The sequence below is a fragment of the Ambystoma mexicanum genome, chromosome 3q, assembly GCF_040938575.1.
Source record: "Ambystoma mexicanum isolate Mex_15411 chromosome 3q, UKY_AmexF1_1, whole genome shotgun sequence".
Taxonomy (NCBI): domain Eukaryota; kingdom Metazoa; phylum Chordata; class Amphibia; order Caudata; family Ambystomatidae; genus Ambystoma; species Ambystoma mexicanum.
Genome location: NC_090926.1, coordinates 450,941,492 through 450,969,037, shown reverse-complemented (window position 1 = coordinate 450,969,037; position 27,546 = coordinate 450,941,492). Strand labels below are relative to the sequence as shown.

At 43.5% G+C, this 27,546-nt stretch overlaps 1 protein-coding gene across 3 annotated transcripts in view; it reads right to left on the bottom strand.

Moving 5' to 3' along the window:
• Window positions 1-438: 438 nt before the first annotated feature.
• Window positions 439-27,546, bottom strand: part of HDAC3 (histone deacetylase 3) — a 314,462-nt gene continuing 287,354 nt past the window's right edge. For all 3 annotated transcript variants that reach the window (XM_069654130.1, XM_069654131.1, XM_069654132.1), the window contains one exon: window positions 439-2,159. In XM_069654130.1, coding sequence (XP_069510231.1) covers window positions 2,090-2,159 — 70 coding nt within the window. In that variant the 3' untranslated portion in view covers window positions 439-2,089. The remainder of the gene's footprint in view (window positions 2,160-27,546) is intronic.

The following is a 27,546-nucleotide window of genomic DNA, read 5'->3' as shown; positions in this document are numbered from 1 at the left end:
TGGGGGGGACCCCAGGGACTGTGGTGGGAGCAGGGTGGGGGAGTCATGGAATAGTGGTGGGTCTGTGTTGGGGCAGGATGAGGAAGTCCAGAGACTGATGGGAGCAGGTGGGGGAGCCCAGGGACTATTCTGGGAGCAGGGTGCAGCAAAGGCACACATTAGTTCATAGCCATTTGAACTTACTTACTGTCCATTTGGCATTTTGGGTGGGGGGGGGGGCCTGGCCTGCCCATATTTTGCCCAGCGTGGGCCCAGGCCAAAAAGGTTTGACGATCACTGCTTTAGTTTAACAAAATTAATGACAGCTGTGTTTTATAAGTCTGCACATTAAAGAACAAAAGTCACTGGCTACCTAGAGTATCCATAAAAACTAAAGCAATGTTCAAACGTAACACACCCCTTTAAAAGTCAACAAAGGAATATGGAAAGACGGACTCGTGAGGTATAAAACATTTCTTCTTTTATGGTAAAAAAAATATGATAAACAATCTTACATTTACAAAGGAGTCCACAAAGTTTATTATTGGGTCAGCAATTCGCTGTGCCTTCTATTAACAAATGATAAAGGGCAAACCGAGGAAGAAGTGGGGGCTAGATATTCGTAGTTAAGTGCATATTAACAGGCTGTCACCCCAGAACGGGTGTGTACACAGGGACTGGGCAGAGTAAAATACGCTGCTTTAGATGGATTATTTGGAACAAAAGTTTACATCGTGAAACTGTTCTTATTGAGGGGAGGCATTGCATAGCAACAACATTCACTTTTGATTTCTTTCGGGGATTCCAAAACATGTTCCACCATCCAATATCCAAAGATCTATTTAACTCATGAAAGGATTTCTAGTGAAGTCCCGGTAAGGTACTGGCGGTGAACCGCAGACTTGGACAGCTAACGAAATTGCCAAACGGATAGCACATCCAGATTTGAAAATCAGTTTGATTGGGTCACATGGGCAAACATTATCGACATTTTAAGATCCAGTGCATCTGTCATTGTATGCAGAAATCAATAGAATACACATTTGCATTTACCAGACGGACGCAATCACACAGATCATTTGTACATTTGACATAAGAGACCTGCAGGAGGCAGCTAAGGTGGGGGTGGGAAAGTAGGTTTAGAGCAGAAATAGCCACATGTAAGAGTCTACATGCGCCAAAGAATGTTTTGCATACGGCTGGATGAGAGAAACCTTCATTCCACCATCTCAGCCGGATGGAACTTCAATTAGCCAACCCGAGCAATCACCTGGAACCTGTTGCCGTTGAACTTGCGCTGATGCTTAACAACTCCAGATTATTCAGTCTTAAAGACTGGTGGGGTGTGAGCACATTTAGTTACTACTTTTTGTTGGACCCAAATGGCACCCCATGAACTTGCGGAAAATAAAAACACAAATAATTATACCAATGTCAATACCCAAATTGGATAAAACAAATCCACTTAGTAACAGTTAAAGTGATACAGACCCTTGCATTGAATTCCATTACATGAATGGCCAGACCACATTTGCAGCTCAAACTCCATTGGATTGCTGTCATTTTTAACATAAAGAAACACTGCTTCACAAGGTGGGGGTTCCGAGGGCGATGAGAGATGCCATTGCGTTTGTGTTCAAAGGTCTTTTCATTTGCCACATATTACCCACAAAGGCAAAGAAGCAGAGGGCTTTCTTCAAAAGTTCAACATTGGCGTGGAACTGAAGTTGCCTCTTAAGTCCCATTCTGTGTTCAAGAGACCCACACACAGGGGTATTTGTCCTTCCATTTCAATTAAAAACCATATCCGGGCCTTCATCAAGAAATCCAGAGGGCTTCAAACTTGTTTAACTCTTCTTTTTGGTAAACAATCTGACGAATACGACAGGGGGAAAAGGACATGTGCACAGCGTTGTGCCTGTCTAGGACACAACAAACACAAGCTGAGCAGAAAATCCGATTCGTACTGCCACACAGAATCCCAGGAGTGTGTCTATCTCCCTCTATGGAGCACAGACATCAGGTCATGGGTCAACCAGTGACCCAACCCAAATGAACACATGTCCACCAAATCCATGCAGGGCTCTCCTTGACTCCTACAGCCACTCGTTCAGATCTCCACGTCACTCTCCTTATCATTGTCATGGTCACCATCATAAAATTCATTAGCCGCTTCAGGCCTAGAACAAAAAGCACACACATTAATATGAGCAGATGCCTGCTAGCAAGCCTACAAAGAACACAGTTCGTATATATGACTAACAAAACCCATAGAAACCAAAACATTTGACATTGGTTTAAGAATCAAGTCTAGCTACACGTCATGTTCCCCTATCACTGTTTTTAAGTTATGCTTTAGTGCAACGTTTACACGTCGATAATGGCATTCCCTTTTAATACCCAGATAAGATTAGCCTCGTCAGTAACAATAGCCTGTTTCCATTTAGGTCTCCTGGTATAGATCGATAGAATATGTGCATGTTCAGAGTAACAACTATAGACTCTACAGAAACTATTAAGAAACCAAAAATACTTTTAAACACAACAGCAAAATGACCTTTCTCTTTTTCACTGTCACTGAACAAGAGCTTAAGCCTTAGCCTGAAAGAATCCGGTCAAGATCCATAATGTCCATTTGGAGGTTTAGTGGGAAATTTGCCAGAAAAGCCAGGGTAGCTTCTTTTGCCCCTTCTGAATGAACCATTGGTTTGTAAATTAGCTGTCTCGTTTGCCAGATCACAACATGCTTGCCTATATTGTACTATCAATCTTGATATTCCTGCTTTGCTGATGGGATATTATCTTAGACAATTCTTTGCAGCAGTTGTGATTGTTCAATCAGATGGCTACTGTTCTGTCCATATACACCACGCTGCATAGGTCTAGTGCATTTAGACAGTCTTGCACATTAAACTGTAATTCTCTTTAAAAAAAAGTATTCAATATTCTGATTTACATGAAATTTCAAGATGAATTTGGGTGAGAATATTGCATGGGTCCCAAAGACCGCCTCATCCCCGTGTATTTAACAGACCCAGAATTCAATTACCATTTTTATCCATGTAATTGCCACAAGGAAAGCTATCTTGGAAGAAGGTGCTTTTGGGAACATTTCTTTATTGGTTCAAAAGGCAGTAGGACTAGCTTGTATAGACGCATATTTAAATCCCATCTGAGCAGCGGCTTATACAGTGTACATAATCTCCATCTCTTCCATAAAAGACCTTTCCACAGGGACCTACAACCACACGTTCCTGTAATATGATGTGTTGGAAGCTACCAACGTTGATAGATACACCTTGCATAATATTCCACTATCAAACATATATATTGTTTGTCAATATCTGTGTGTACATTCACTAGGGTCACCGCAGCACAAAACATCTCCCTTCCATTTTGTGAAGTACCAAAATCCTGTGCTCGGCTTGTATAAGTCTCTCAATATCTCTTGTGATGAGGTTACCAGTTTATTGCCAGTAGAAGGGTGGGACAATCTAAGGGCCAGGGAAAGCCAACTGCTCCCTAATGAAATCCCTGTAGACAGTATAGAAACAATCCCCCAGTCCTCCCTTTAAGAATCATAGGGTACACCCAAACGTAGTTCAAAGTCCCAATATCAGTCAGGAGGAAATCTGCTTCATGAGTGGGGAAAAGCAAGACAACACCCTTAGGTGACCCCAGGAGAAAATTCTGAGCAAATTTCTCCCATAATCACAGTGACAGCTGAAGAATCTGCCTGTTCGTTGCATGGCCACAGGTACACGTCCGGAGGGGGATTCGAGAAGCAGCACAACCTGGCTGCTCAAGCTCTGGCACTGATAAACGACCGGAACAGAGCAAGAATTGTATAGCAGGTAACATAATCACATGTAGCGAATGGCTGTTTGCAGTGGTGCTTACAGCAGAGAACAGAACACACATGAACCTAAGAAAGCAGAAGCTGCAGGTCCCCGGCTGCAATGATGCATTTTGATCTCTGATCTCAACATAGCTCACTGGGTTATTAGAACTTCTGACCGCAGGGTTGGGGCTTGGGCTGCTTAATCTCCATTATGAAAAACAATGGAACACCTGCAGAAAAGTACAAATACATGCCACACAGATGGGGAGCAGCTGTAGAGATCAAGTAAGGGCCAATCATGCTCTATGCAGGTAATGTGGAGCAAAAAACAGATCCCTCATTATTTTAATCGCACTATCAACAACTGCCTAAAAGGAGGCGCAGACATTCTTGCTTAGTGAGTAATAGGACGGCATTCCTTAGAGAGTGGTGTTTTAGTTAGGCAAGATGGAGAAACATGAGATTAGAATTTGTGTTGGCAAAGTTAAGGAGGGAAAACAGTGACCGAGAAAAATGGGAAAGCAGAAGGAGAATCAGAACAGCAGAACATGTGCTGGCTAAGCCATGAGGGCCAACTGCTAAAAGGGAGGCAGAGATGGAGGTGGTTATGCAAGCTTAGCTACCGTGTGAGAGAGGCTAAATGATAGGGAAAGGCCTGCTGACAACATGGGACCAAAGACAGGCAGGGTATATGCCACGAAAAGAGAATTTTGAGTGAAGCTGGCAGGGAGCCCTAGACCAAATTCTGGTGGCCCAAGAGAGGGCCCCATACAGGGCTTGCCCCAGTAGTAGTTGTGAGACTGCTGCTTTGTCCCGTAAACTAGCACCAAGATACAGCTCAAATTAAAGCCACTGACCAGAACAAGGACAAGATCGAGACCTGTAACCAAGGCAAACGCAGTTAAAGAATTGTGATGGGACCGAGTGACTTGCAGAATAATATCCTGAGCAGATGCCGATGGGCTTTTGGACCTAGACTAAGAATGGACTTTAGGCCTCTAACATTAATATCAGACCCATAAATTGAGTTTACATTATTCCTCCTCTCTACCGTTTTGCTAGATTTGCCCCTTTCCAACCAAGAACCCTGTGCTGTAGGTATTCCTCCCAAACCTACTCTGTGGCTTTGTGAGCATGTCTGAAGCCTAAAGCAATATTAATCAAGAGGGGACAACCAACAGAAATCGGATGACTACCCAACCTTATAAGGAATGACTCAGCTGTGAGCTGCTCCTTGAAATATGTTGGGGAATAGAAAAGAACTGAATAAGCCACCCCATTTCCAAATTTTTCACCTTTTCCTCATAATCCATTAACAGAACGTTTTTTAATCACATTTATGGTTGTTAAAAGTATCCTGTTTCTCCCTCCTCATGACATTCCCCACACTTTATATTAATATAGTAATTATATTATTTATAAATAAATACAAACCTTTAACAAAAACAAATACACTTGTGACTATTTTAAATTACTAAGCTCTACAACCAGAGGAACTCATCTGCTAAGTTAAGTGAGTGTGGGGTGTGTGATCTTTGGTTGTTCTCGGATGAGAAGATTCATATGTGGATGCAGAATCCCTGTTGGTGTGTTAGGCAAGATTGTATGCAGTACCCTTTGGGTGCACTACAACAACCCTGACCTCCTGGCAATAGGAACCCAACCTTTGGCAGAAGTCTGTACTACACAGGTTGGTAGCGTGTTGAGCAGCCAGGCTTATTTCAAGAGGGGTCAATGTGAGCTGTAGGGGAGTTACACAGATTCACAATGACAAGTATTCAAATAAACTGGTTTCTTGATTAAACAATTATTAATTTATTTAACAGTCAGTTAGAGTACGCCTTCTTCAGACGGGGCAATATAATAGTAACACAAATACACTCCAAAATACACACTCTTAATATTTCTAAATCAGTAAGTACCCTTTTGGGGATGGCACACAGACACTTCCTACACCCTCAGGTGACTTTAGTAACTAGGACAGCGTGGACATTAATCTACCACTGTTTGCATTTAGAATCAGACTTAAGAGTATGTCAAAGGAAAAAGGTTATTAGAACAAAACAATAGAGCACACAAATATTCTTAAGCAGTTAAGTACTTTTGGTAACCCCCACTGCAAGGTTAGTTAACCCCTTCCTGGAAGGAAGACCAAACACAATGACAGAGGGAAGAAGAGTCATTCAGGGAGCCAGGCCAAAGTCAATTGGGCAAAAGTCTAGGTGAGCTGAAACACTTCTTGTAGGTATGTAAAAGTCTTGCACAATGTTTTAGAAGTCTTTGTAGAAAAGAAGAAATCAAAGCAGGGCCACAAGCTGATTAGGCTTGTGAAGTAAAGAAGCTGTTAGCAACCCTTAGGAGCAACCCAGACAAGTGTCAGCAGAGAACGGGTAAGGTTACAACAAGAGGTAAGTTCTCTTAGACTGCACAGTACCTTTGGTTAGAAGAAAAGGGCTTTTGCTGGCTTCTGTTCCTGTGCAGCTCTGCAGATCTTGTGCTCCTGGGTCTCAGTCGTGAGGATAAGAGGGAGGACGTCTGGAGGACTCCTGCACTGTAACGGGACGATCAGCGCCAGAAAAGGGCCAACTTTTATTCAGCGGCACTTTGCGGTTTCAGCTCCTCGCGTCTAAACAAATAGTGACAATGCAAACTCTTGGATGTGGAGATGGGCTTTCCTTGCATTTGAGGTCCAGCACTCTGTTGAGATGACTCAGGCTCGGTCAGTCCTGCTTCCTGGAGCTCTTGGCCAACTTAAAAGCAACACACACAATCTGGTGTTCCTCTCCCTGGCTATTCAGTTCCAGCAGCAACTGCAGTGGAATTTCAACCAGCTCCGAGAGGATGTCCAGGTGGCTTACCTTGGAGTGGATTGGTCCCACCAACTCAAGAGGAGAAGTCTTCCTTACAGGGCTTCTCTAGTCGAAACGAAATTGGAGTTTCAGCACAGCAGCAGGGCTTCACCAGGCAAACCAACGGTCCAGGAGTTGCAGCAGGCGTCCTCTTCAAGTTCTTCTTTGGATTCCTTCTTCCAGTGGTCGACTGCCTTCCAAGCCAAAAAGCCTCACCTTTTATGCAGGTTTCTCCCATTCATTCGGGCCTAGCTGTCAGTCACCCAGCAGGGGAGCTGTCCTTGCCAGACAGCCAGCCAGCCAGCCAGCCAGCCAGCCAATCACCTAAGAGTGCATTCCTGTTTCCTGGGAGACTAAGCACAGGGAGTTTCGGGCACCTCGCTCGCTTCCTACCCCCGCCAGACAAAGACAAAAACAAACAAAAGGGGCCAAACCTGGTTTGGCGCGCAGAGTAAATATCAAGAAGGACCTTTCCAAAAGGAAATGGCAAAAAAAGAAGACCGGGGCCATTTTGACAAAAATGGCACCCTTGGGTGCTTTACTGCAGATGCAAATGCAGCCCGTGGTAAATGCACACCACAGTAGTTAAAAGTAATCCACTGCCACCAGCCATTAATCGAGGAAAAGGTAACAAAAATGGTACATGAGAAGCTAGACAAAGGGGATACTAAGTAACCCCTCCAGAACCCTATTGTAAGGTAGTGTGTGCTAGGTCTAGAAAGTTACAATGTAAGTAAAGTCAATTTCACTTCACTGCTCTTGGAAACAGTAGTTTATCAAAGAGAAGGTATTTAATCCTTGGGGAAATCCGAGAGACTTCCCTGTGTCACTGCACTGAAGGTGTTGTGCGACACCATGTAAAAGATGATGCTATGGAGTTTGTCAGACTCCACAACCAAAAGAAACACAGAACATAGAATTAAAAGTACAAACTCCTAAAGTTCAGCAAAAGAGCTGGGGGTCTCTAAGGTGGGAGGAATTTAGCACTAAACTGAAAAATTCTCCCTAACACTGTGCTACTGCCATTTATAGTAGGCATGGATATCATCCGTGGCTCATCCATTTTGGTGCGAAGAGTAGGAGTGGCTGGTGAGAGCCCGGCATCTACTTCACCACGGAGTGTTTCATGGATTCTGGTGCAGAAAAGTATTCAAATCTCCTTCACCAACTGATCTACAGTGCATCATGTTATGTTATTGTGATTTAGACTGCGCACCACTGCCATTTTCATGGTCTCCAGGCGATCTGAAAAGGAAGGGGGTTAAGAGGGGTTAGTTAATGGGATTATGAGGGAAAAGCACAGGATAGCTTTGATGTGCTGTTGGTAGCTTCAGTTCGGAAAAACCAGTCACTGTCTGCTGGTTTGTTTTTAGTTGTTCGACGCTGTGTATGTAGTGTGTGGTGTTTGGTGAAAGATTGTATATGGGTGGTTTATGTGTGCTTGGTTTGGTGTCCTGTTGGGTGTTGTGGAGGGTCAGTAGAGTGTCTGTAGTTTCCGGTGGTTTTTGCTCATTTGCGGCAGAGGTATGTGTCTGGTGTGTTCAGTGTGGAGGGTGGGTATACAGAGAATTAGAGAGTTTTTATTAGGGTTAGTCAGCGGTCCTTCTGAGTCTTTTTCTGCAGTTTGGGTTGATCCATAGGGTTAATGTTTCTTTGGGTAGGTTGGTGGGGTCAGGTTTTCAGTGTCTTTATTGTGCTGTTGGTTATCCTTCAATTGTTTTTCTTCTTTAGTTTAGTGAGTTAAACAGCCATGTTTTTAACAGTTTTCTGAATTTTAGATTATGATCTTCTGTTCTTCGAAGTTCCAAAGTCTCACCGCTATGCAGGAGAATGCAGATCCCCGAATCTATGCTTTGCGTTTTGTTTCTTTCGGTTCGAGATGAATGTCGTGGCTGGACCCTAATGTTTGTTTTGGTTTGTAGATGGAGAATTTTCCCTGTACGAATTCCGCTCTTGGCTGTGGTTTGTGCTGGGGGTTATGCAGTGTGTTTTGAAGAAAATGTGTTTTTTGACTGGGGGTTAATGTAGTGTGCTCAGTGCTGGTGTGATGCGTTCTCTCTTAGTGAGTCTGAGGAGCAGTCTTGCTGCTGCATTTTGTATTTGTTGTTTTTTCATAAGGTATTTTGGCATTCCTACCGAGATGTTGTTGGTGTAGTCTATTCTTGACATGAGGGCGATGACAGCAACTGTTCTGTGTGGGAAGTGGAGTATCTTCTTGATTATGTGCAAGTGCAAGAAGCATTTCTTAACTGTTGCGTTGACTTGTGGTTGAAGTGTTAGTTTGTTGGCCATTAATATTCTGAGTTTTCTTACCACTATAGATGGTTCCGTGTGTTTCAAAGTTCGGTTTGGTAGGGCATGGAATGTGGTAACGGTCCGACAGGTCATTGGGTGCAATCAAGATTTCTGTTTTGTCTGGGTGGAGGTTAAGGCTGTTGGTGGTCATCCAATGGTTTATTTCTGTGAGGCAATTGGTAAGGGTTGAGTTTCGTTTTTCGCTGACCTTGATTTTGTAGATGATTTCAATGTTGCCTACGTAGTTTTAGCAGGTGAGCTTGTTTTTTAAAATTATGTTAATCAGGGGGGTTCATGTATGTGTTGAAAAGTAGTGGTGAGAGTGGCAAGCCTTGTGGGATTCCACATGTTTGTGAGGTGTTGACCCTAATGTTATCCAAGTACTTTCAGTTCTTTCTGACATTAAGGATTTTAGCCAGAGTCCTGTGTTGCCGATTCCAATACCTTTGAGTCTTTTGATGAGTGTTTCGTGGTTTACTGTGTTGATCAATTAATATTAGTACTGATTTGACGTTGAAATCTGTGTTGGTTTTTAGATCATCGCATATCGATAGTAATGCGGTTTCCGTTCCTCTCATGGTTCTGAAGCCTACTTGTGCCAGTCTGGTATCCTATAGTTTGACATATTGCAGAATTATTAGTAGACGTAGCTTTCTAGGCCGAGATTAATTTTGTGTTTTCATTTGTCAAACAGATCTAGGACTGGTGTTGTCAATTTTGAAAAACGCTAACGTTTCATGAGCTCCTACTCATATGCCTATTGCATTTTCTGGGGTCGTCTGCAAGTCAATTCTCTAAACCTGGTATGCATTGTGCTTCCGAATGACCCCTCTGTTTAGACAATGGCACCACATTTTCTGTGCTACTTGTGATCATTTTTACCTGTGCCTTTCCCAGTTCGTTGAAGTAAATCATTGCAACTGTAGTGCCTATCCCGATTAGTACCAGTTTCCTGTTGATGAATGTGGTAACTTTGAAGTGCTTGGTCTAAAACACTGATGTGCAATGTCTGTTCGAGAGATGTGCCCTCCAGAGAGTGAGGCATTGTGGTAATGGCATCTGAAGGTTGGGCATTGCAAAAGGTTCTCCTTCTTTCAACGTTTTAGTGACTGAACAGCTTATGATGTTAAAACTACTAGATATTACCTGACATTTTCTGTCTGTGACCACTTTGCACAGAGTCATTCTTGGTAGGGTCTCGTCTGCAGTCATGCATTTGCTAATAAGTAATAACATTTTTCTCACTTTGACACAGATATCTGGAAAAGGGGAATAGTTTCCACAAAAGCACGCATCTTTTCCTGTGCAGGAAAGGACAACAGCCATTGGGAGTTCCAAGGATCCCAGGAATGTGTGCTGGGTTGGGGTTGACTTGATTCTTTCTAAATTGATAGTCAAAAACAAGTGATTTAAGAGGTGCACTGTGGCAGTTGTGTTTCTCGTTATCAGGCTGGGTGGATCGCTCAGAAGCAACATGTTTATCTTGGAAGCAAGACAATGCAGAGCAACACAGGTTTGAATCCTGATCTTGTGCTTAGACTGGTCTCTGGTTTTAAGCGCATAATAAAAGAATCATTAATCAACCATTCATCTAGTTATGGGTACATATGTACTGTTAATCTGCGTAGATGTGCAGTCACTACAGATAACATCAGTGCAGATGTTAGGAAGAGTTCTGAATTCATACTGACAAGCACCCACCTTGAATTAAACATACTTTCAATGCCTGTAATATCTTGAAACATGAACACGCAAGTCTGTTTATTTTGACCATGCAGGTTCCATGATGCAATCTCGTAGCGTCTACATTCTGATTTTTTACGACCTGACTAATCTGTTTAGTGGTCATAGATCTAATATCAGTAGCAGTGGTAGGGAGAATGTTTAGTCTCTGTGCCAATTTCCCTCAACCTGAGAGAACCCCCCCTCAGCCCTTTTTGTTGAACACTGGGATTTTTTGATTTATTCTCCTGAGTGAGTGGAACTTTTTTACCACTCACTCATTCATTCTGTTGCTCTGACTGGGAATCTTATTTTACTGCTTTTGTGTTCTCTTTTTTACTTTAATGGAGTAAGGCTTTCCTCCATGTATTTCAATACAGGCATCTGTTATTGACTTTTGTGACACATACCACCCTATGTTCATTGTTACTTAGGGGTTCCTTGGACTCCCCTTTTTACTTAATTTAAATCTCTTATGTGAAATAGTGGTCTCAAGAGTAGTAGGAAAACCTATCTTACTTACCTTTTCTTTTGTGGGACCAGTACACACCTCCTTATTTTGGGTGCATTGCAACTGCTTTCCCACTGCTCCAGTAACTTTATAGTTACAGTTACTAACAAACCTAAATAGCTGGTGGCAGGGGATACTTTTTCTACCCTTTGTGCAGGTTACTTGCAGGCTGATTTCTCAGCTGCAGCACAGCACCCATGGGTGACCAGTTTCTCAAAATGGCCTGGTCTTTTTTCGACCATTTCTCATTTGTAAGTGCCTCCTGGGCTGTCTTATCACCAGGTGGGGGTGGGTCCTTTGTGAGTTTTGCCTTGGGTGGACTTCTTGTGTGAAGCCCGCCCAGGCTCCAGTGTGCCTGGAAAGGTAGGAAGTGAGGAGGGCCCCCAAACGGCACTGTCCTTTGTTGGATAGTATGTCTGGCTGAAACCAGTTTAAACTGGGTGGCTGGCTGTCCTGCAGGACAGCCAACCCCAAGGTGATTGACCGCTCCATAGGAGTGAATGAATGGGTTTCAGCAGATTAGGTGAGGATTTGTGGACCACAGGCAGAGTCGACCAATGGAACTGGAAATCTGAAGCAGAAGACTAGCAGAGATGCCTGAAGCACCTTCAACAGCCTAAGCAGTACAGGTGAAGCCATGCAGCTGTCCTGAACCTATTTTCAACTCAACAGGGAACCTCTGCCAAGGGCTGGTGGGAAAAATCAGCCTCAAGAGCATCTTCGATTTAGGCCATCCACCAACGTCTTTCCCGAACTGCAGAACACCAATACCCGGGGTACCTGGACCATTTCCTAGTGCATCTTCTTGGACCTAACCAATCTCGCTGAAAATTCGCAGGCATCCTTGTGGGCCTCCAGAAGTTGCAATTCTCTTCCGAAAGTCCCCTCACCAGAGTCCAGGAAGAAGAAACCGAGGAGAATCTGACCGTTGACATCTGTTCCCTCTTGGCGCTAAGAAAAAGGCCCCAAAACCACAACTGCTGCTGGAGTGAGCTGAATCCTTTGCTGCTGACACCATCTGTCGAGTGCTGCCGCAGAAGCCCACCGAAGGTCCAACCTTTCGTCACCACGATGAAGAAGTAGGAATCTGGGTCTTCATCGCTGCATCAGAAAGGCGACAAGTTGCATTTTCAACTTCACTCTTCAGGTACTGTGGGGCTTGGGTTACACCTACCGTAGGCCATTTCTGATGCTACTCTGCTTTGGGAGTGCTGTTTCCCACGTTTGGGAGTTGACCTCGACTCCACTATGCAGGTCTTGCAGCCTGTATACCTATGGGATGGCTCCTCTTGAGCTCTTGTGCTTTCTACATGAACCACTGACGGGTTACCTAACATTTCTCTGAAGGTTGTCATCAGAACTTGTGCTTTCCATTTGACTGTGGCTTTGCTGGTTTCCCAAAAGTCCAAAAGTCCTGATCCGATTGGCTTGGGCAATGCTTTTTCCTCCACAACTTGAACTGTGAACTCTTTTCTAGTTCGGAAAAAGACTGTCTAAACCACTCTTGGAGAGTGTTACATTGCTACTTACCAGTCGGTAGCTGTGCTCCGTCTAACCTTTACTTCCCTTTAAACTGCATTTTGCAAAGGTGATACATAGAAGTGCTTTTACTGGCCTTAACTGAAGTCACTCTGGGTGCTGGATATGAAAAGTAACCCACCTCGTTATTGTTCCTTTTACAATCTTATTCCAGGTTTAATTGAATGTTATTAGTAGTTGCTGCATTTTAGAATTGCTTGTGTGCCTTGTGTATATATAAATTAAATCATTATTTTGATATAAATAAGTGAATTATTTCCTTGATCCGTGTATGTGCTGATTTCTTTGTACTGCTCTACAGCTCACATTCCTCCCTCCTAAGATGAGCCTGGCTGCTCTGCCACTATACCGACTTTGGTAGTACAGCCATATATTAGAAGAGGAGGCACTAAAACCAAGAGACAGGTCTTAAAAACATACCTAACACGCAGTGCTCTGTCTTTCTTGGCACCACCTCCATGGCTCATTTGTTCACGAGGGCCTGGACCTCTGCTAGTTGCAGATGGTCCAAAATTGTTGGTATGTGGCATGGTGTTTTGACAAACTATGCAGTATGTGTATGTTTAAATGCCATGTACCCCCTTATCTGTAGCAATGCTTTCTAATTCGTGGGCAAATAGTTATTCTCTCCCCCTCCCGCCTCCCCTCTTACTGGGTCAGTATGGGAAGACAAATCTAAGGGATGTTCACTGATTAGCAAACGCAGTGCCTCCCCTACAGGGACCTCCTCTTCCTAACCACCTAGATCTATGGCACCTGTATTATGCTTGTTAATGCTGTAGAAATAGTTGCTATGAAGGCAACTGTGTCTGAAAGGATTGTTGGTAAATTGAGGAAGGTTGCCCTCGGAGACATGTCGCCTGCAGGAAAATGGTCTGCTGGTTATGGTTCCCAGCGATCTTGTGGTTTCATAAGGCCTTGGCTCCATGTGGGCCTAAGAGGTTTTCTCCATTAAACAGCATGTTAATGTGGCGTTAAGAACCTGTTCCAGCTCCTGGAATGGGTGCTTAATGCCATTAACACCCCGGGTTACCAAAGTACCTGAGATACTAAAAAAAAAAAAAAAAAAAAAAAGAATAAAAAAGGATTTCAATTAATGAAATCCTTTTCTAAGATGGCAGGGCTCTTCAGAGCCCCTCTGCCCTTTCCACGGTGGCCAGAGAAGCACGGAAGCAGCTGCGGTGGCAGCCTGCGCCGCCACAGCAAACCGGTAAGTGGGGGTGGGAAAAGGGCAAAAAAAAAAGAAATATGGCAACGGAGGGTGAGGGGAAGATTGCGACGGGAGGAGACGGCTGTTAGTCAGTATGGACTGCAGGCTTGCACCAGTGGTTCAAGCCTGCGTTCCTAGCCACCTGATTAGCTGGCACCCCCCTCCAGGGTGCTAATGATATTTATGTGCATTTCCCATCTGTAACGATTGACTTGTCCAGGAGTACATTTTAATTACTAATCGAGTGGCTGCATGCATGCCTACTGTTAGGGAGATTTATCATTTTTATGCTTCTTCACCTCTCCTGGTGAGACCCGCCCCCCTGCACTTTTTGCTTGTCTTCTGGACCTTTCACCTTCTACCTTGAACGAGTGGAGCCCTTTTCCACTAGTTCATTCTTATTTGCTCTGACTTTTGAAACTCTTATGTATGTTTTACCCTTTACTATGGAGTCTTTCGTTCTGTGAAAAAATGTGTTGGTTAGATCTTTTACTGTTTTCTTATTATGATATATGTTTTTATTTAAAAATTGCAAATGTTTGTTTTTATTGTTTATGTTAATACATTGTGTATGAAATGACATAAGTCAAATTTTGGCTAATGCACTTTAAATTAAATGAAAAAAAAATATGGAGTCTACTTTCCTCCCTAACTCTTTAAAGGCATACTTTGAATCCCCTCTAAAACGTTATACAGAGAAAGAGAGAGAGAGAGAGAGAGAGAGAGAGAGAGAGAGAGAGAGAGAGAGAGAGAGAGAGAGAGAGAAGGAGAGAGAAAGAGAGAAAGAGACCCATGGTTGTCCACGCCTAGACTCCAGTGTGTCTGGTCAGGCATAAAGTTTGGGAGGAGTTTTTAAATCCCCTGCCCTTTTGAGTACCTGACTAGACCAAGTTCCCACTGGGGTCTGGCTGCCCTGATTGGACAGCCACCCGCTGTTTTCTGTAAAAAATAATCTGAGAGTTTGCAGAGGAGAGTGTGGTGAAATTGAATAAAATGTGAGGTTCCTGAGTCGACCACTGGAACTGAAGTAAACGAAGCTGAAAGACGATCAGACACGCCTGCAGACCCTTTGCATCACTGGAGTGACCACGACTGTCCTGATCCAGTTTTCTACTCAACAGAGGAGCTCCGAAGAGGACAACTCCTTCCGTTTGGCTGGTGGAACTAACCAGCCCGGAGACAAACTGCAAACTGGGCCATCTCTTAAGGTGCTGTGCCTTTCCAGAGTTGCAGACCACAAATACCTGCAGACCTCTGAAACATTTGTAGTGCAAAGTTTTTGAGAGGCTGAATCCGTGCAAGTCTTTGCTGAGCTCCAGGTGAACCTCCGGAGACACAATCCAACTCATCCAAGTCGCCTCAGAGTGCAGGAGTACGGAAACGAAGAAGATCGATTGGGCGAATACCGTCTTGTTGGTGCTGAGAAAAAAGCACCAAAACCACAGACGGTCTGGGGAGATCGGAGAAATACGTGCCAAGGGTCCTCTCTCAAAACTGCTGCTGAGATATCTCATTCAGAGTCCTTCCTTTCCTCACCAGACCAATGAATCAGGAGACCGGGTCCGTCGCTTCTGCACATAGGAGAACCCAGCTACGGGTATTTCTTCTAACCTAAGGTACTGTGGGATGAAAGGTATAACTTTACTTGAACCAAGAAGTTGCTCCACAGTGAGTGAAGTGCACAAAGAGGTGTCCAGAGTGTCCACTCAATCTCCGACCCAAGCAGTCGGCTTGTGTTCCTTTAATCTTACAGGGTCTCCATCGTTGTGTTAACTTTCCAAGTATCTTTTCCGAAAGACCAAAAGTATCCTGAGGGACCTTTGCTGATCTGCGGCTTCTTAGGACTTTTGAATCCATTCTGCAGTGACTTTTTTGAATAGTTAGGGATCGGTCTTTTAAAGTAGGTTTGCCCGAAAAGTGTCTCTAGAAATTAAGCTCTACTGTTGTGGGATTAACCAACCTTCTTCCTTCCTAAGAGACCATCTCATGTGGTTTTGCCAACTAAATACAATTACCATATATTTGTGTCTTAATGCGAGTGTGCGGTCGTACCGATAATATGGTAGAAATGTCATTAGTGTCAAAATCTGTAACAATTGTAGCGCAAGCAGCTACCATTGAAGCAATGTCCTTCGAAATATGTTTTAAGTATTCCTAAGTGTGTTGGTTAATTGAACTAAGTATTTTACTACCTTTTATGTGTAAATATAATAAATGGATATATTTTAAGTGCAAGTGTTTCTTTGGACTATTGTACTTAATGGGTTCAGTGTACTTACCTACAGCTCATATCTTCCTCCTATGATATGCCTGACTGCTCTGCCACTCTACGAAGTTTCCTTGAGTAGTACAGACTTCTACTAAGCTTTGGGGACCTGTATGCCACGGGATAGTTTTATGTAGTTGTTGGGAAGAATTCTCATAAATGTGCCAATTCCCTTCACCTTAGAGACCCCCAGCAACTTTGCTGGATTTTGAGGAGTTTCTTTTTACCTGGAGAGAGTGCGAGCCTTTTTTCCCACTCTCTCATGTATTTTGAATGTCTTCTACTCTTGTGTTTCTTTGGTTATGGAGTTTTAGACAACTCCATAGGCATCATCTTTTCATGTGTATCACACAGCACCCTCGGTGCAGTGACACAGGGAAACCTTTCCAGGCTTTCCCAAGGTTTAAATACCTTCTCTGGGATAAACTACTGTTTCCCAGAGAAAGTAAAGTGAACTTGACTTTACTAGTCTTTTCAAATTTCTAGACCCAGCCCACCCCATCTTACTATAGAGTGCTGGAGGGGTTACCTAGTATCCACTGTGTCTAGAAACTCATGCAGCAGTCAAATGCTACCCTCTCCTCTCTAAATGGCTTATGGCAGTGGTTTTACAACGAACTACCATGATTTTTCCCGACCGCGAACACCGGTAACGTTATATCGCGGGAGCCATGTTTTTCAATATGGCGTCTGAGCCCCCTTTGTTTAAACAGGTCCCGGTCTTTTTTCACCATTTCTTTTTGGAAAGGTCCTTTTAGTGTTTGGCTCTGCGCGCCAATCCCGGTTTGGTCCCTTTGTTCCTTCGCCTTTGGCGGGCTTCAGGACTGAAGACCGCCTCTGGCGCCCGAGTGTCTGGGGTGGGCAGGAAGGGAGGGAGGTGCCCGAAACTCCGTGCTTAGTCTCCTAGGAGACCCAAATGCACTCTGGCGTGACTTGCTGGCTGACTGTCCGGCAAGGACAGCCACCCTGCTGGGTGAGTGGCAGCTAGGCTGGAATGAATGGGAGGAAACTGGGTAAAAGGCGAGTCTCTTGGCTTGGAAGGCAGAGTCGACCACTGGAACGAAAGCACCGAAGACGAGTAGGGCTGCTGCAACTCCAGGACCGTTGGTTTGCCCGGTGAAGCCCCACTGCAGGTCCGAATCGCCAAGTTCATCTCGACAGAGAAGCCCTGCAAGGACGACTTTTCCCTTTGAGTTGGTGGGACCAATCATCTCAAACCGTAAGCCACCTGGATACCATTCTCGGAGCAGGTTGTATTTTCCTCACAGTGCTGCAGGGCACTGAATAACCAGGGAGAGGGACACCAGCTTGTGTGCTTGACTACAGCTACCGGAATTGAACAGTTGCCAGTTTTGCGACCAGTCCCAGTGCAGGAGTCGCCCCCCCGACATCCTCCCTCTTGTCTCCACGATGGAGGCTCAGGAACAGCAAGATCTGCAGGAACTGCCAGGAACAGAAGTCTTCAGCTGCATCTTTTTCTTCATTGTAAGGTACTGTGAAAACCCAACCAAGAGAACTTACCTCTCACTACGAAAGTGCTTGGAACTTTTGCAACTTGCAGGCCTAGTCAGCTTGTGACCCAACATATGAATCTTTCTTTTACGAACTACTTCTGAGAACGTTGGCAAAGAATTTTCCATTTAACTACCAGAACTGCTTTATCCTATGCAAGACTTTAGCCCATTGACTTTGGCCTAACCTATTGCATTGAATTGGCTCCTCTGGCGAACTAAACTATTTGCATGGTCCAAGATGTTAAGCGACTTCAATTCAGTACTCCAACTAAGTCAGTGCCTAGTCTGGGATGCCCAAGGGAAGCCCTTATTTATATATTTTTATGACGAGTTCATAGATCTGGATGATAAACCCTTGTATAATGGCCATCTCTTTGAATCCCCCTGACCTCACTGAGCCAAGAAGTAGGTTTGTTTTGCAAATTTAAAAGATTTATTTTAAAATTAAAAAGATATATATCACACTTTTATAAATAAATAATTGATAGCACACTTATGAAGATAATGTTGATCAACAATGGATAATATTACACTAGCACACTTATTTAATTACTTAGAAGTTGGTATAGAGAGGATAAGGTAGCTGAGAATACTTTATGGGTTCAAGGAAATGCAATGATGGAAAAGAATGCAGCACAGAAATAACTGAGATGGTTTCCACAAGAGATGATATGATCACTTTTTCTTTTCTCTTCAATTCACCCCCCCCCCTATGCAATATAAGGAGATGGAAGGGGAGCACACAATTTTCAGGAATACATCCAAATGCAATACCAATTCAGTTCCCCCCTTAGCAAGCTTAGAGCAACAGGGATGATTTTAAAAAAAAGGCAAAAATACTTTAAATGTGATTTGCAAAGAAGTGAAAATATGCTAAAAATGATTTTAATTTCCTATAGGAGATTCAGAGAAGGTGATAGCTACTTGAGATTGGTTCAGGTCAACACTATCAGTGATTCATGAGGGATTATCAGGTTAAAAACGGAGTTCAGCAGTTGCAAGCAAGAGACAGCGATTTTTTTTACAAGTGGTGAAATGAGCTATTTGCAATTCGCAGCATTTTTTCCGAATGCGTCAAGCGCGATTACGGAAAAACTATAAGGAGTAGAAAGTCAGACGATTTTGTGGAGGTAGATTTTCAGAAATGAAATAATGATTCAGAATGGCAAATGACACTTTCACAGCTTTAAAGTCACAGAATGAACACGCGATCTCTAATGCAGTTCTAGGCAGGTTGAATTGGATGGGATAAGCTTATTTTAAACTAATAGATGACTATGCACAGTTCTGGCTGGGTACTCACACTATAAATTTGAAATAGGCTGTCAAGATCTGGTCAGGTTGGCTGCGGTTCTCTCACCACGGGACGGTCTCTGGCACTGGTTCTGCTCACAGCGATCTGGTCTGGTCTCGGTTGGTCTCGGCACTGCACAGCGGTCTGGTCTGGGTTCTGGATCTCTGGTTCCGGTTTCGGTTCTGGATCTCTGGTTCCGGTCTCAGCACTGCACAGCGGTCTGGTCTCGGTTCTGGATACAGCTCTGCTTTCTGGGTGTTTCTGGCACAGGGTTCTATGCCAGAATCAAACAGCTTGCCCAGCTGTTGAATAGTTTGGTTAGGTTGCTGGATTCTGAGGCCTCTGAAGGATTCAGCTTGTGGACTAGGCCTCTCTGCTACAAGTTCTGAAGTCTGGATTCTAAGTTCTGGATATGGTCCTTCTGGATATTGTCTGGTCCGGCAAAATGCTTCGCAAGAAATCAGTTTGAATTGGAAAGTGAATGTCTCTACCTGGATTTAAGTGGTCCTTTTTATGTCTTTTGAAAATGGGTGTGTGCGTGGGCATAACTAAGCCTGCCCCTCACAACTTATCATTGGCCAAGGTCTCCTCTCTCCCTTGATTGGGGGAAGGAAATGGAGTGTCATCGTGATGAGGTAGGTTTATGGGTCAGAGGATCCTCCCCTTGTCACTTTGCACACAAATCTATTTTTGATCCAAATGCATATTTATCTATGTACAATTTTTCTAATATTATATGTCCAGTTAACATTTTCTGTAGCACCAAACCATCCGATCCTTGTCTTTGTAAGATGTCGTGTCCACTTCTGACAGAATTCTGCCCTTTTCATCCAGAACACAACCTCTAAACTTTTCCAGAATTTACACAAATGTGCGCAAGGAATATGGGCATCAGATGATGAAGTGTCAGATTTTTAACATACATACATTTGGAGTAATACCCTATTTTCCGCTACTACCCCCCCCCCCCCCCCAGAACATACCACAGAGTCCTAACACCTCTTAAAATGTGCACAGAAAAATCACAGGAATAATGATATTATTTGCATAATTTTGACACTTCCGTACTATGAATCATCCATCTTTTTAAAATTATGCTCTGGCCCAGATGGGTGTGGTTTAGGTTCCAAAGCACATGGGGGAATTTCAGTCTGTCCCCGCCTCCAGCTCAGGTGGCTCCCAGAGGCAATGCTCCTCCCATTTCCTTCCAAGAGGAAGCCATTTACGACCCCTAATTTAGCATTTGCCCGAGCCAAGGAAAGTTCATTGTTCTGTTTTCCTGTAGCCCCCTCCCCTGATTCAATCAGAGAGGTGTGATCTCCTTTTGGTGGGGGCAGCAGAATGCAGCCAGGCCTGTGAACAGTAGGTGTTAAGAATCCTCATTAACCAGCAAGGCTTTGAAGTTTCCAGCTAACTCAGGTTCCTTGTCAGCTCCTGAAAGACAGGCCTCCTGTCAGAGTTTAGACCGCTAGCGCCGGTTAGTGTTGAGCGCCGGTACTGCACCCATTTTTGGGAGCCGCCTTGAATTAATACATTTCAAAAAAAGGGATTTTACTTGATAGCATTTACTAACAGTATTGCTATAGATTCTGCAGTAGAGTAATTTTGTGGCCATGATTTTAGCAATTTTTGACATCAATTAAAACAGATTTTTAACAGCACCATATTCCTTTGCACAGATTTCGCTCATGGCGCTTCTGGCCCATCACGCTCGCACTGGTGGGTGGCAGGTCAAGCAACCATTTTGGTGTGCGCAAAACTGCGGTTTTCCTGGATTCTGGCGCAAATGTGGGCTTTTCAGCCATCTTGGATTTTCTAAGCCCACAGCACATGTTGTAGCATAATAGTTCAAACGTGGGTCAAGACACCGGACAAACAGTAACTGTAATATTCTTTTTATTAACCGATGCCTTTCTGCTCCTACTTCAAAGTACTCTGAATGCCATTTCACTCCTCCTTCAAAGTAGTTTACACGGTATGCATCTGAGGCATTTAAAGTACTGAAGTATATTTTGTGTGATATAGATTGCCTCCTTCTAGTGAATGTTTTATAACTTACTGTGAAATAAATTAATAAGTGTTTTACCAAGAAACCTTGAGTTTAAGAGTCTATTTGAATACTTGCGATTGTAGACCTCTGTGTAACATCATTACAGCTCACATTCCCCTCTTGAGATAAGCCTGGATGATCAGCAATGCTACCAAAACTTTGTAGTACAGACTTATACCAAAGGTTGGTTTTGCTTACACCCGTAGTCCTAGTTGTGTGTAGTGGTCCCAAAGGGTACTGCATACAAACTTTGCCCAACAGTAGTCTTACCTCAAGTGGACTCAACTCCCCTAACACCCATCGTCTCTGTTGCTGGCAAGCATCATTTAATCATGGTATTGAAATATCTCCATTCTTGCATGATGTCCGGTGTCTGAGTCCTTGTTTGCTCCAGGAGCACATTATTTAACAGCTCTATCTTACTCTATTTTGGGTGGTTGTATGTAGCAAGGAGTGCTATAGAGTTGAAAATGTATATATGATATGCAGCTTTAGTTGCTTTGCTTGCCAGTGCGTCCATTTGTCTGCCTTCATGGTCACTTTGTGCTTCCGATGTATTTGCTGGTGTTCCACTTAGTGTTCTAGCTTTTGTGATGACCATCAAAGTCAGATGTAGGGTGACCGCTCGAGAAGGTAAGTAACCCTAAACATAATGAGGTCTGTGAAATTTTCCCTTCAAGACTGTGGATACGGAAGGTCTTCACTCTAAAATTAGCTCTTGCACAGACAAAAGCAGTCCAACATACATAGGTAAGGAATGTGCTGCTGAGCTTTAACCTTTTCATATTTCTTTTATAAACTGCTGGGTGTGGTTCTCACATTCTCTTAAGACATCTTTGATCACTCCACTTTAGAAAACCCCACCTTGGATCCAGATGAAACTGCTAATTAACCACCCAGTTGCCAACACACCTTTTTTATCAAAAATGCTAAAGAAAATAGAAACCATTGAACTGCAGAAATTTTTGGAACTATATAACCTTTTACAGTCATGCTTTCACCCTAAACGCAGAACTAGCTTTATTCGATGTTCATAAAAACATTTGGAACAAAGAATCACAAGACTCCCCACGCCCCCTTTTTTGTGATGTTCGATCTTTCATCGCCATTCGATAGCCTTGTTCATACAATAGTTCTTGAAGACTTCTGCGGTAGCTAGTGTAGCGAATGCAGCAATACAATGATTCACTTCCTACATAGTAAACAGGGGATCTTGTATCACCACCCAAATCATCTTACAGACCCCAAGTGATCAGTCTACTGTGTGATCCCAAAGGGGTCTCCCCTGTCCTTTACTTTTAAACATTTATGTTAAACCCTTGCATGAAGATGTAGGGTTCCAATGTTATGTGGACAATATGTAACTGTGTCTGAAACCTTCACAGGACATGGAGCAAGATAATTTGAAGTTCTCCCCAGTCATGACTTCTATAAAAATATATGGACAATAGCTGTACGAGACAACATTCAGAAAAAAAAAACGTATTTTCACTCGTGCTTTAAGCACACTGCAAAAGTAAAACAATCTCTCCCCTCAAAACTGACCATTATCAACTACGCCTACTAAGACATTTTTTTTTAAATTAGGGATTTCCTTTGACCTGTCCATGGACATGTACTCTCAGATCAGTGCTGTCAGTTAGTCTGCTCATTAAGAGTATATTATAAAAATATCAACCCTTCTTATCCATCGTCAATTCCAAATTGGATTACTCCAACTCACTTCTGGAAGACTGTTTAAAATTCAAATTCCATATCTTCCAATCCTGCACAGTCAAGGGGCTTAAATAGTCATTAACTCTCCTCTATTTGCTCAGATCACACCAATGTTGCGCAAACTTTACTGGCTTCTTGGACAATATAGAATTGGGTCTAAAAATGGATACCATAATTTATATATGCCTATTTGGCAAGTCCTCTTCATATTTATCCAACATAGTCGCTAGGTATTGTCCTTGAAGAAAAGTAAAGTCTTCAACCTTCAACTTCTTGATACCTCCCATATTTAATCTCAAAAGCACTGGCGGGAGATAATTTGCTGTACAAAGTGCACTCTCCTGGAATAATCTCTCATCTTCATTAAGAGAACAGCCCAAATATCTTCAGTTCAAGATAGAACTGAAAACTCATGGTTTCAAAACACCTTTTACCTTGGTTAAGCTAGTGAGGAAAAATTAAGTATTTGTTAATCATCTGTTCTAATAGTGCTTTAAAACCTTTGGGTCCATAGAAAAGTGTTCCAAGAAAAGAGCTAGTAAATTGCAGAAATATCTCGACATGGAACTTCTGCCCACTCCCACATCTAATTGTAATATAGCTCAGACATTAAGTGCTGGACCCAAACAGGACCCCAACAAGTCCATCGAACCCGTAAATCCTGATTCATCCGTGTCTCCCAGTAGTACCCCATCCACGGAAGGCATACACGGGGAGGGAATGGAGGGAAGTCTGCATCTGTATGATGGGACTCCCAGCCCGCAACTAGGCATTTAAACCATGGCCACAGTACAGACCCGTACCCCTATATACCAAAAAACAACTTGGCATGTATGATGTTCAATACACGTTCCTTGTTTAAGCAGGCCACATAAGTGGCAGAATACATAAAGGACTCAGACATGGACCCATGTGCCATTACAGAGACCTGGCTTCATGCCGCCACTGGCTCTGTAGTTGCCTTAGCCATTTCGCCAGGTTACAAGATTCTTCGGGCTGATCGCCAACAGGGCGTGGGGGAGGAGGCGAAGTAGCTTTGCTTCAGATCCACCAAATATCTGGTATGTCAGTGGAGGACTGCAAAGTTTTATTTGTTAAACTTTCTACAGATCCGAATACTACCATTAACATGATTTTCATTTATCATCCCCCATACAAAATGGCAGATTTCCTCATCCACCTGAGTGATGCGATTATCCCCCTTCTTATACCCTCAGCCAAATTGATACTTCTCTGTGAATTGAACTTGGGGCTTCTGGACCCCACTGACAAAATGGCCACCTTGTCAACTCGACATTGACCGCACTGGGATTTTGCCAATATGTAGAATCAGCCACACATGATAAAGGAAGAATTTGGACGGGCTGGCCCCACACAAGGCGGACATTGAGAACATTGAAATATTACCCTGTCCCTGGTCAGACCACTCCTTCATACATTTCTCTCTGCCACCCACCACCCTACATATTAAAAAGTGGGCAGAAGTTGGCCAACATACAGGAACCTATGCAATCTCACACCAGCCGCATTGAAAGCTTACATTTCACCTATACTACTTAATCTACCTAATCTCATCAGTGCCCATGACTTGGCTGATTCTTATCAGACCATGCTCACTACAGCAGTGAACCAACTATCCCCAGAAAAAACATGTCTCACGAACGCTACACCATCCAAGGACTGGTTTTCCGCTGATATCCTAAACCATCGAACCCTCACGAAAAAGGCATTTCAGCTCTGGAATAACCCATCCCTGGACAATAAAAACGAATATACCACTGTTGCCAAGCAGTACAAAATGGCAGTTTGCGAGGCAGAAAAACAATCATATGACAGCAGAAACATTGGGGCATCATCCAGCGCCAAAGATTCTAAAAGAACTTTAATCCCCATGTCTTGCTTCCACTGAAATTGTTAAAGAGTCCACCTGGTGCACCAGTATACAGGAAGCCATAACAAGCAAAGTTTATAGAATTAGAGAGAAGGGAAAGGCTAATTGCACTGCCCCAGATTCTTTCCGGGCCACTGCCAATAAAAACCTACCCCCTCGCACGTTTCCACCTTTCTCTTTCAAGGAAGTAACGGAATCGGAGATCTCAGTGATACTGTCCAGCCTTAAACCCACAGCCTGTAAGGGGGACATCTGCCCAGCAGTGGTTATCAACGCTTGTGCAGCACCTCTGAATACTACTTTTAAAAACTGCCCCTTTCGGGAGAATAACCTTTCCCAGGTTCATTAAGCAGGTATGGACCTACCCACTGCTAAAGAAACCATCTCTAGACCCAGCTCTAACCAAGAACTATCGACCCATTACCAATATCCCATTTCTGTTAAAGATCCTGAATAAGGTGGCTCACATACAGATTCAAGAATTTCTGGAATCCCAAAATCTCCTCGGGCACAAACAATCCGGCTTTAGGAAGGCCCTTGGTACAGAGCCCACTTTGTTGGACCTCAAGTCAAATATCCTACATCACTTATAAGGGCAGCACGGTTATGCTAAAGCTGCTTGATCCGTCTTCAGCTTTTGATGCAGTGGATCATGAAATACTGGTGCAGAGGCTCTGTGATACAGCCTTCTCCCGAGGCAGCTAATTGGGTCAACTCCTTCCTCTCAGGTCAGCTAGCCAAGGTTTTTCACAACAATGCTATGGCCAATAGCTACCTAGTTTCACGGAGGGTACCACAGGGGGTGTGCATTTCACCCACGCTCAAACATCTATACCAGCCAACTCTTTGAAATGCTGGAGGAACCGTACCCTTTATGCAAATTACGCCGACAACACTCAGTGCCTAATCAGCCTCTCCGGGAAGCATGTGAAAGATGCCATCACAGTTAATTACATCTATAACCGGATTGAGTCCTGGATGAGTGTCCATGGTCTTGCACTCAACACAAAAAAACCAGAACTGATGATCGCCAGCACAGCTGTCCAGTTAAGGAAACTTGGGATTGAATAGAATCCTTTTAACATCTCAGGCTGCTCGATTAAACCTCTCCCCAAAGAGAAAACCCGGGGGTTCGTCTTTGATCAGGAACTAGCTATGAAAGCACACATTAGCAGCCTTGTCTCCAGCTCAGCCCGTTTAAAATAGTTGGCACAAATTAGGCCTTTTCTCAACAGGTCTAACTGTGCAACCATTGCCAGGGCTATTATTGGAGCCGGCAAAGATTACTGTGCAAGTCTGCTCCAGTTACCTGTAAGGATGAGTTGGCCCGCATTCTGGTTGTTCAAAACAATGCCGTGAGAGTGGTAAGAAATCTGATCACATCTCCAATGTTACGAGGGCCTTTATTGGCTTCCGGTGGAGAGGAGCGTGACGTACCGGACTTTCTGTATCACATAGCAATGTCTTCACGGGGAAAGCCCCAGCTACCTCGCAGACAGACTACAATGGCTGCCGACAAGTAAAGCCCTTCGGTCTAATAACTCCAACCTTCTGCTTATCCCCAAGGCAAAGTTGGCTGCTGACGCCCGGAGTTCCTTTCCCCACAATGCGCCAAGACAATGCAATGACCTGCCCCCCAACTTAATAGCCTGACCAAGCTTTGGGAAATTTAAACACAACCTTAAAGCTGTTCTTTTTAGGTGATCCCCCCTCCCTGCCCTCTTTGCCTTTTGTTCTGGTTCCTTTTGTCTGTCCTTGCACTATTCTGCCTACTGGCCTTGTCTACGCTCATTACAAATAAATTAAATGAATAGGGCAGATAGGGCAATGTATATAAAATATAACTTTACATAACTGAAAATTATAATGGGGTCAATTGTGGCGTGGCTGTACTTCTTTTCTGACTCAAAGTGTATATTTGGGTGCGGAAAGCATGAGGTGCTGGAGTTGGTTTTTTACCTGCTCAATTATAGTTATTGTCTGTGTCAATATTCATGGCTCATTAAGTCGTTCTTGCCACCAAAAGTCATGATTACAGGAGCCTGGTGGGTGCCAAACGGCAAACATGCTGCTAAAAGCGAACACAGCACAGATTTTTCCTACAATGCATCTCGTAACTCTGATGCTGTAAAATGCCAAGGTATCCAAAAAGGGTATACCAAAAGGGTAACATATGCACCCACAAGTCGGAAACTGAAAAACAGAATTCTACATTGAGCTGAATTCTAAAGTGTAGTTATACAGAACACCACCACATTTACGCTTTCTGTTAGGCAAGATTGTATGCAGTAGCCTTTGGGTGCACTACAACAACCCTGACCTCCTGGCAAAAGGAACCCAACCTTTGGTATAAGCTTGTACTACACAGGTTGGTAGCGTGTTGAGCAGCCAGTCGTATCTCAGGAGGGGTCAATGTGAGCTGTAGGTGAGTTACACAGAGATTCACAGTGACTAGTATTGAAATAAACACTTACACCCAAGGTTTCTTGAATAAACAATGTTTAATTTGTCAGTTAGAATAAGCCTTCTTCAGAAGGGAGCAATATAAAGGCAACACACAAATACACTTTAAAAGTACCCACTCTTAGTTTCTAAATCAGTAAAGACCCTTTTGGATGACCCACAGTCACAACCTACACCCTCAGGTGACTTCAATAGCTAGGGCGCTGGGGACATTAATATCTTACTGTTTGCATTTAGAATACTCTTAGAACTTGGCCAAAGGAAAAGGTTATTAGCACAAACAAGAGACCATAAATATTCTTAAGCAGGCAAATACTTTTGGATTCCCCTAAGCAGAGTCGTTCAGTATAACAGGTTAAGCCTAAGTCAATGGGCAAAAGTCTTATATGGGCTGAAGCACTTCTGG